Consider the following 10,266-nt stretch of genomic DNA (forward strand, 5'->3'; position numbering starts at 1 on the left):
AGCTGGCGCCCTGGGGCTGGACGCTCGGGTCTCTTTCTTCTCTGTCCCCCTGCACACGGCCCGCTCTGACCCCTGGAGCAGGGTTCACTGCACGGAGAGCGGGCCGGCTGAAGAGGGTGAGGTGTCCGAGAGCAAGGGCTGCCACCGTGAAGCTCCTTTGCTGTGGAGCAGGTGATGAGCGACCTTTCTTTGTAGGTTTTATTTTCACTTTGATCCTGGTTCAGGCGGAGGCCTGCTGACATTTCTCCGTGTGAACCTTTATTCTCTACGGCAGCCAAGACGTCTGTGTGCAGCACGGAGAGGCCCCGTGGGTGGCCAAGCGTGTCACCACCTTCTGTCCATCCTGATCCCCTTGTGGGCTGCAAAACCTAGCAGCCTTTGTTCCTTCCCGACTTACCCTTTCTCTCAGGTGACCCTGCGCTGCAGGCAGCCTGCTTTCAAACTGGCGTTTCCCAGAGCGTCCACGGGGCAGAGCAGCAGCAGCCGCATACAGCAGCCCCCGCCCCCTCTTTTTTCTGGACAGAGCCTGGGTATAAATAGATAAATAAAACTACACAAAGAAAAAGATTTTTTAAGATATCAAAGGCAGGAGCTTTCCTTCGGGCCGAGGTCTGAATGGCAGGCTGCTTTATGAGGCTTGAAAATGGGGCATGGCTTGGGGTTTTTGATCCCTGGCTTCTCTCTGATGCCCTTGTAATTCCAAATCAGGAAAGGTTGTGTTTTTTGTTTTTTAAAGACTGGCCCAGGCTGAGGGTGGAGCATGGAAAGTGAGTGTCTTTGGAAACATCTGAGTCAGTACCCCCTTCCCCATCCTGGCTCTGCCCACCAGGGTGTGGCCTGTGCAGTCTTACCCAGATGTTGTGATCCCTCTTGGCTCATGCATGGAAACTGAGGCACAGAGTGGTTAAGCCGCTTGCCTGAGGTAACACAGCCTGGTGGTGGCTAGGTTGGGATCTGAAGCCAGAAATCCACTATGCTCAGGTCTGAGATCGGGTAGACTTGGGGCATACTGGGGGATCAGGGGACTGAATGCCTAGCAGAGTGACCCTCTGTGACCTGTCTGTCACCCCCACACACTTGTAGGAGTTCACTGTGGATGGCTGGGCAGGCGCTATACACAGTAGGTGCTTGGGGAACATTAGTAGCCCCTCGTCGTTCCCCGCGACAGTCAGGTTGAACAGTCACTGTGGCCCAAGATGGGAGACGGCCGTGATCCGTTGCCACGTATGCCCTGGGCTTTGCTGCACGTTCAGCAGCTCAGGGAGCAGTGGCCTCTGCGTCCCCCCTGCCGTCCTGAGCCCAGCAGGAGTGGCTGTCTGTGCAGGAGCTAGGCAGAGTCGGACTCCTCCTACCAGGCCTTCCTTGTGGTCTCCAGCTTCCCTGGCCTGCATTCCCTGGCCTTTCTCCACTTCCTGTGCCCTGCAGTCCAGGGCCTCGAGCCCCGCGTGGCTGGGTGATCGAGGGCAGTGGGCACCGCATCGGCAGCCACTCTGGCCGTCACCAGCCACCACGGCCCTTCCCAGCCTTGCTCTCTTCCCACCCAGTTATCCCCGCCTCCTGCAGGTCTTCCCGTACCACCAGCCCCTCTCCCTCAATGGCCCCTCACCCTCTGGGCTATTGCAGGAAGGCCTGTCCATCTCCCATTCCTCCTGTGAGGCACTTTGGGAGGCGAATCTTATGTCACATTGGGGAAACTGAGGCCTGGCAAGCGGCGAAGTGGGATTTGAACTTGGGCTGTGTGGCTGCAGCCTGTGCTCGTGGGGCCGCGCCTAGGGCCTGTGGCCGTGTGTGTCCCCGCTCCCTGGGGACTTTGTTTACCCTGGGCCCTCGCAGACGACAGGCCCCTTGGAATGGCGTTGCTGGCCCAGAGCCCGGCGGTTTTCCTGAGCCTGCTTCTCGTTTATTAAGGTCACAAATCCCCGGCCCTGCTTGGTGGTATTTTTGATGTTGAAGGACAGCGTGGAATTTCTGTTTTTATGTGACCCAGTTTCTGGGCTTTGAAAATGCTGTTCCCTTCCTTTTCCCCTGCTGTGGTTTTGAAATCAAGTGAGGCTTTCTGCCCTCCGTCGGCCACTTGATGTCCAGGGGCGGGGACAGCGTCCATCTTTCGGAGAAGAGCCAGGGTGTCTGATGTTGACCAGCTGTGTGGCTTCCGTGCCCGCTGGGTGGCCTTGCTCTGAAATGGACCCGGATGTTTGTGCTTCCCTAGATGTCAGTGTGGCTGCTGCACGTGGCCTTGACCAGCGGACACCTGCCCTGTGTGTGACCCAGCTGGGGAAATGGGACTCCAGAGTCCATGGCCTTGTGCAGACCCCCAGTTACCAGGCTGCTGTGCCATGCGGGCTTTGGTGAAAAATCACCTTTTCTGTCCTTAGGATTCTGCAGGCTGCTTAGCTCGGCTCCCTGGGAGGCTGAGGCAGGAAGATCGAAAGTTTGAGCACAGCCTGGATAAATTAGCAAGAGCCTGTCCCAACAAACAAGACCCTCCCCAAATATAACAAATGCTCAAAAAGCACGACCGGGGGCGCTAAGAATGTAGCTCAGTGCAAAGACCCTGGCTTCCATTTCCAGCTCACCAAGAAATAAACAAAAAGAAACTGCACCTAGGACGTGGTAAAATGATTTGTGGAACTTCGGTCTTTGTTTTATTTCTCAACTGGCTGGGCTCACCAGGGATCTTTAGAATATTTTCAGGAGGCAGAGCCGATGGAGTCTCAGAAATCTGCACATTCACAGAGGCCTCCGGTCTCTGAGCACAGTGTTCCCAAGGTCTGCCCGTATTGTAGCAGGAGCCAGCATGTCCTTCCTTTTCAGGGCTGAGTTGTATTCCAGGGCACCGATGGGCCCCCTTTTGCTCCTCCATTCTTCTGTCTGCGGGTCTCGGGTCATTTCCACCCTGTGGCTGCTGTGACTGTGGCTGCTGTGATCACAGTTGTAGGAGAGGCTCTTGATTTTCAGAAGTCAAGAATCGGGGCTTTCACTGTTGCGAGAGACACCAGGGTCTTAGGGTCTTGCTTCTGTCACCTCTCTGAGGGACAGAGGGAGTGTTGTCCTCAAGGCTGAGTCCACAGCATCCCATGGGGACTGTGTGTGCGCGGAGGCTCAGCAAGGTGAATGGGGCCCGGCTCGACTGCCCGGGCGATGTGCGGAGGAGCTGGTGATGTCCTAAGCTGGGGCCCCGCCCCACATCCTCACGGGCGACTGTTGCTCCTGATGCTGTGGTGTGGAGTCTGCAAGGTCTCTGTGGCATCAGGGAAGCCGAGAGGTCCTTGCTGTTGCCCCTGCCTTGGGCTGTGCCCCTTGGCTCACAGCTCACAGCTTGGTTGACATCTGTCTGTCTGTCTGCCTGCCTGCCTGTCTGTCTGCCCGCCTGCCTGTCTGTCTGGTCTGTCTGTCTGTCTGCCTGCCTGTTGTGTCTGTCTGTCTGCCCTCCTGCCTGCCTGCCTGCCTGCCTGCCTGCCTGTCTGCCTATCTGTCTGAGATGCGCTCTTTCTGGTTCAGGCTGGCCTTACACTCACTATGGAGTCCAGGCTGGCCTCTAACTCACTGAGGTCCTCGTGCCTCAGCCTCCGAAGTGCTGGGATTACAAGTGTGTGCCACCATGCCCGCAGCTCACAGCTTTCTGCAACTGTTGGGCCCCCCGGTGCCCACTGCCCCCGTGGGGTGTGCACTATGGGCCATAGCCATAGCGTGTATCCCCACAGGGGTCTCTTTCCTCTGGTCCTGTGCCTGTCCCTGTGGCCCTGACCCTGGCTGTCACCTGGGGCAGTGACTGAGCTCCTTCAGGTGGATAGCATCCCTCTAGTGCCGAGCAGAGCCCAGGTAGGGGAAAAGGTTTTATTACTCACAGGTCCTAGGCCTATGGAAGAGAGCAGGACCTGGGTCCCGAGCGTTAGCTGGATGGTTTCCTAGGTGGGCTGGGACCTAGGTCAAGTGTTGAGTCCACCCACTGAGGAGAGAGGTGGCAACTGCGGCCATGCAGGGGCTACACACTGGCCAGGCAGGCTGCATCTGGCTGTTCCATGGGGCAGGGGTCACAAGAGGCAGCCATGGATGCAGTCCACCACACTGAGAAGCTGGGATGGGTGCATGGACACTAAATGTATGTCCAGGGACAGAGCCCAGCTCTGGTCTGGAAAGCCCGAAAGATTTAAAATAGACACCCAGGCAATGTAAAATCATAGGCGCACCAGACAGCTTTCATCTGATTTTTGTCCCCATGGACGTGCCCCTTGACATTGGCACGTGAAGGGTTCCATTTTTTCTCTCCAGCATGCCCGTCAGGAGGGCTGTTCATACCTCAAGTCCATGGCTCAGGTTGTGGGTATCTGTTGTCCCTGTGGTCTAAGCCCTGTCTGCTGCAGTAGGCTTGGTCAAGCCTGGAAGTCTCCAGAAGCATCTTGAAGCTCCCAGAAGCTTCCACGTCTTAGTCATATGCTCCAAAGAACAGCGGGAACAGTTTGACAGGGATTGGTGGGAATTGGGGAATATTTGGTGCAGGAAGAATTACTGGTTGGGTTCTCAGCCCTGAACATTTTCCTTTGGCTTCTTTCTGGACCTCCAGCTGTTGAGTGTTTGCTAATCGTGAAAACAGGTGGTCTCCTCCACAGCCAACACGAGGCCACAGAATTCCACTAATGCTGACCACGTTTTTCTTCCTCTTTACTCTCAACAGTGAGTGACTTGCAAGAAGAGGGCAGAAGTGCCATCAACTCGCCGATGTCCGCTGCATCTGTGGACGTCCACCCCGAAGACACTCAGCTCGGTACAGTAGGCTCCTTGACTTCCTGTCACGAGACTGTGCACATCCGGGTGTTCAGTTGATCTCCCTGGGGCTGATAGGGTCTGGTGGTTCTGCCTTTGATTGGACACCAGATGGGTGTTTTTGAGAGTCTGGGTCTTCCATGAGATGGCCAACCCTACAGGCGCTCATAGAAAGGAGCAGGTGCAGGTCCCCCGCGACCAGCCCAGGGGCCCCCTCCATCCACCGGAACTCCTGGATCCTCTTTACTCCTGGAAGATCAGCCTCTGTCCATAGGTGTGGCAGAGCTGCTGTTGGGCAGGTGCTCCTGGCCCTCTCTGCCTGGGCACTCGAGACCAGGATTGGACCTGGCAGATTCTTGTGTGGACACCAGGTTCCTCCTTCTGCTCTGGACCTTTGGGGCCTTCCTGGGCACCAAGAGGTCTTTGCAGCGCTGTGGCTGCTGTCCACCAATGGCATTAGCACCTTCACCCAGCAGGGCAACCCAAAACATCCTCAGACATTGTCACTGTCCCTGGGGAGGAAGATATCACCTCTGATCTAGGCCAATAGGAGCCCAGAAAATAGATTTCCCTTGGACACGGTGACAGGCTGCTGCGGTCTTCTGGCCCTGACCTACCTGTGACTGACTTTCCGAATCGCTGCTCTTGGGCCTGGTCAGTGCCTGCCAAGCGTTACAAGGGATCGTCCTGACTCCAGGGAGGAGTGACACCATTGACGCTGGGATCCATCCTGGGTCACAGAGGAAATGAAGAGGGAGCGAACAGTCATGGGCTGTGGGCTGGGGACGGCACCTTGGTTGTAAAATGCCACCTGTGTTGTGTTTGTCCCGCTCGCATTTCCTGATATTCCTTTGTGCCCACCATTTTGAATGCCATGTTGCGTCCCGATCTTTAGCCTAATGGACAAAGCATTTTCCGTGGTGCTGCAGCCGTCCTGGCTTCTCCCCGTGTTCATTCACAGTGCCTGCTGGCGCTGGAAGTTTGGTCTGAATTCAGATCTGGATGGGGACACTGGCCCAGTCTCTGTCCTGCTGCCCTCCCTCTCCTGTCATTTCTCCTCCACCATGGATGGCCTTGGCCCATGGTTGGGACTCTGGTAGGGTTGGGGCCTGCCCAGTGGGATGATAGTTTAAAGCAGAGGTCCTGCCCCTGCGCTGTGGGATCAGATTCCACACGTGTTGGCCATGTCCTCTGTCCTGACCAAGGACCCTGCGAGGTCTCTGCTTCCTGCCATTTCCTGCTGCGGGCATCCCTGCCACCCGGGCTAACCATGCTCCCCCCACCCCCGGCAGAGGAGAATGAGGAGCGCACGATGATTGACCCCACCTCCAGGGAGGACCCCAAATTCAAGGAGCTGGTCAAGGTAAGGAGGTCCGACTTGCATGCAGGGCAGTGTCCCTGTTAGGGCAAGGCCTTTGCTCTGGGTTGTCATGGGCAGAGGGACCTGGGGCTCTGGGCTCCTGAAAGGGATGCAGTGCTGTATCAGAAAGGGGCCGTGCATGGCCTGCGTGTATGGGGGGGGGCACAGACCACGGAGGATTGGTCTGCACATCGAGTGTGGTCACTCACTGTGTGGCCACATCTGGAACCTGTTCCCTTGGAGAGGGCTGGCCAGGGTCAAGCGGGTTTCAAGATACCAGCACCTTGCTGTGGGGCCTTTGCTCCCCTTGGCTGTGGACTGGGGGTGGGTGTCACTGTAGAGCTGTGTCCCTGCCCTGTTTGTGGAGGAGCTGAGTCCACAGCCAGAAGCGTCAGCACCAAGTCCTGGGAACAACGCGGGTGGGGTTGCAGCCCTGCTGCATCTAGGGATGGTGCCTTCCTCGTGCCTCAGCTGTGCCGCTTTCCCCACAGCATCTGTATCTTCAGTGCTCTGGCCCGGGCTGTAATTCCAAAGCCTGCTGTGGCAGGGCGGGGCTGAGGCTCCGGGGCGACAGCTCCGAGGCAGCTGAGCAAAGGCCTCGCTAGCTCTGGCTTGCACAGCCCCTTTGTGCGTAGGTGATCCGGCCTTTGAAAGCGCTGTGTGCAGTGGTTTAGGCCAGAAAGAAACACTGTCCTAGTAAGGCTCCCGCCTTGGCCACCGCCGCTCTGGGGCCAGGGCTGTGCTCAGAGAAACTCTCATCCCAGTGCGGATTCTGGGGGCACCCAAGGAGGTTCCAGGTCACCTCCTTTTAGACACTTGGGTGGAAGATGTGGGTTTCTGGGCCCAGCCAAAGGTGAGGATTCTGTTTTCTTTATAATTTTCTCTTGCAGTGTTGGGACTCAAAAGCAGGATTTCACATGTTCCGTTAACTTCCCACCCCAGCCCTGAGATGTTGATTCTTAGCAACTTAAATCATCTAGTTCATTTTATTAAGGGTGAATCCCCAAATTGTTATTCAGAAGAATGTCCTTAATAAAAGGAACTCTCTTAAAAAAAAAAAAAAAAAAAAAGGAAAAAGAGTTCTTTTTTCTTTCTTTCTTTCTTTTTTTCTTTTGCCACCTAAACATCCTGGGTGGTAATACACACCTGTAATCCCAGCACGCTGGGGGGCTGAGTCAGGAGGGTTGCAAGTTGGAGCCCAGCCCGGGCTGGGCCCTGTGTGCTGTTCAGGCCGTGGCAGAGCAGGTGCTGCCCGGGTGAGTGGCTCCCACTCTGGGGAACCGTCTGCATCACATCCCTAGTTCAAAGCCTGCTCTCTGTGCTCCCCTTCTCCTCGTGTCGCAGTCGCCTGTCCTGTCCACCCCACTTCAGGATGTCTCTGTTTAGCGTCCTGAGCACCCGCTGCCTCCTGCAGGAGTCCTTGGCACTGGCCGCGCTGGTGCTGAGAGTGGCGCGGCCACTGGCACCGAGCTTTGAGCCTCCGTTGCGTAGAAGCAGCACGGGGTGAAGCTGGCCTGAAGCCGCCTCCTGGACTCCGGCTAAGCATGAATGGGGCAGGCCTGGCCCCAGGTTGGACCCGGGGACCCCTGTTCCTTGGGCGTGGAGCCTGAAAAGCGTCTTCTCGGCAGCGTTCCTTCCCGCAGTCAGGTCTTCAGATGTGTTCTTATGCCCGGGCCGAGGGCGGGTTAGAGATGACCCATAAGAATTCCTTTCTGAATTACCGTGGGAATGAGCCTAGGCTTTGTTCATATGCTTCTGTTTTATACATGTGAAATTGTGGACCCATCTGAATGAAACCTTTATTTTATTTATTTATTTTCTATTTTTTTGGTGGAACCAGGGATTGAACTCAGGCCCTTGAGCTTACCAGAGAAGCACTTATTCTACTGAACCATCTCCCCCGCCCCCTGAGGGCGGGTTAGAGATGACACATCGCGTCTTTTGGTCTTTATAATGACTCATGAAAGAGTCCTGCACCCAGCTAGAGAAAGGCCTTCGTGCTTTGTTCTCCTACGTGGGAGGCCCTGGGGCATGGTCCGTGGGCGGAAAAGTGGGTCTCCTGGGGACCCTGTTTGCTGATGGTACCTGTACTCGGGGCCAGTACAGCTTACCGGGCCCAATGCCTTCACTTGTGGCATGTGGCTCCAGGTAGACCTCGCAGTTGTGGGCCAGGAGGAAGACGCCTTGGAGGCTGAGAACTGGAGCAGCGCCTTGGAGCCGGGAAGGAGCCCCAGGACACTTCCTAACCGCCGCTGCCCGGAGCAGCCCAGCGCATCTCCTGGGGCGCGCAGTTCTCCCTGAAAGCAAATTTCACATCTCATTTCCTGGTTCATTGGGCTAGACTCTTCCTGCTCTGCAAATTGGTTTTTAAAATTTTTTTTTTGTTGTTGTTGTTGCTTTTCCTTTGTACTGGAAAGAAAATCAGCAATGTGGCCACCCTCGCCTGGCTGCAGCCTGTGCCGTGGGGGCTATGTGAAGACGGCCAGCCAGACCCTGTCCCCTGGCCCTCGCCTGGCCTTTGGGACAAGCCTGTGTCCTCCCAGGGTTCCGTGACCAGGACTCTGTTTGGGACTGATTAAAATATAACTGTCATAGCTCTGGGGGAGACAGACTGCAGATCCTGATTATAATTCCAAAGGAACTAAAGGAAGAGTAATTTTTTGTTCTGGTTAAAGCAGGCTCATAAAACGTATGTGATCGGCTGCTGGGCACGGATGTAATTAATCTCTGTCCTAGACACTTGCCCGCAGGACTTGGGCTTTGCAAATGAGCAGATCCCTAAAAATAAGGATGGGAGCTATCTTTACAGTCTCGTGAAACTGCAGATGAAGACGGGTGTTCGGGAAGTGGGGGATGAGTGGGGGACTTGTGGTGCCTAGGAATCTGCTGCTCCTTCCCAGAGGAGCAGGGAAACTGGGCCGTGGTGACTTCGTGTTCCACGGAGCATCACATGCACTGCTTTGTGTGCTGTTCTTGTGTCGGGGCTTGGACCACGCCAGGGATCCAGCTGTGGTCTTTCTGAGGTGGAAGGTTCAGTTTCTCTGGAGCAGAAACAGCCCTCCTCCTACATTTCCTCGGAGGCCAGTGGGCTCTGGGCGAGGAGACCTCGTGCAGCAGGTGTCTGCCAGCCGGGAGGCCTTTCAGTTCCACCGCTGTTTGTCTGTGCCCCTCTGGGATTCGGTTCCTGTCTTGGCTGCGGGAAGCAGGAAGGCTGTGCCTTTGAGAAAAAGGAAGACCCCACTCACGCGGCGCTGACAGTCCAGCTGGGAAGAAGGCATGACAAGGGACATGACAAGGGACAGGTGAATGTGTGCCCAGGAGGCCCCGAGTACTTTGCAGAAAACCGAACAGGAGGTAGCGGCCCTTTCCTGTTTCAGGCAGGGCCATGACATCTGAGCAGAAGCCTTGGTGCCACATTCGAGAGAAGAGAGTGGCCGCAAGACCAAGAGCAGGTACAAAGGTCCTGGGGCCTGGGCGTGCCTGGTGTGTGTCAAGGGCCAGCGAGAAGGACAGTGTGGCTGCAGCCCAGCAAGTAGGAGGAGTGTGGCAGGAGACAGGGCTGTAAAGGTGGCGGGGTACACAGCAGTCAGTGTCCTTCTTTCCCCTCGCCAGCTCTGTTTGCCTCATGGTGTGGAGGGACCAGCTCTTTTTAAGAGACCTAACACCCTAAGAGTAAAGCCAGGGCAGACCCACCTTTCCCTCACGATGGCATGGGTCGCAGAGACATTGTCCTGGAGCAGCCGTAGCCAACAGTTCTTTCTCTCTCCTTCCTTGAGAGCTTTCAGCTTTGCACTTCACGGAAGCGCTTGCAAGGCCCTGCAGCAAGAATCCTAACAACTGAGCTGTGAAGCTCTGGAACAAACTTGGGGGCGACTCTTGGTGACTTTGGATGACATCTTCTGGTGACATTTTAGGATATTGTACACACAAGCAGCAGAATAACAAAGTTGGAGACAAGGGCTGGCCACATAGCTCAGGAGACTAAAGCGCCTGCTCAGGCGGAGCACAGCTGCTGGGGTTTGATCCCTGGTGTGCCGTGCCAGCCCTGCCCCCAGGGTGCACTGAGGTGGCAGTTGTGACCGGGCGTGGTGGCGCGCACCTGTAATCCCAGTGCTTGGGAGGCTGGAAACAGGAGGATCACT

General features: G+C 56.1%; 1 protein-coding gene across 3 annotated transcripts in view; it reads left to right on the top strand.

Moving 5' to 3' along the window:
• Positions 1-10,266, top strand: part of Parvb (parvin beta) — a 77,720-nt gene that overhangs the window by 33,890 nt on the left and 33,564 nt on the right. For 2 of the 3 annotated variants that reach the window (XM_012517201.2, XM_023702570.1), the window contains exons 2-3: positions 4,676-4,765; positions 6,057-6,127. In XM_012517201.2, the coding sequence (XP_012372655.1) occupies positions 4,676-4,765; positions 6,057-6,127 (161 nt within the window). Of the gene's footprint in view, positions 1-3,726; positions 3,787-4,675; positions 4,766-6,056; positions 6,128-10,266 lie in introns of those variants that run through there. The other variant, XM_023702571.1, reaches the window with a different exon arrangement.

This window comes from Octodon degus, unplaced genomic scaffold, assembly GCF_000260255.1.
Source record: "Octodon degus isolate 3935 unplaced genomic scaffold, OctDeg1.0 scaffold00153, whole genome shotgun sequence".
Classification (NCBI taxonomy): domain Eukaryota; kingdom Metazoa; phylum Chordata; class Mammalia; order Rodentia; family Octodontidae; genus Octodon; species Octodon degus.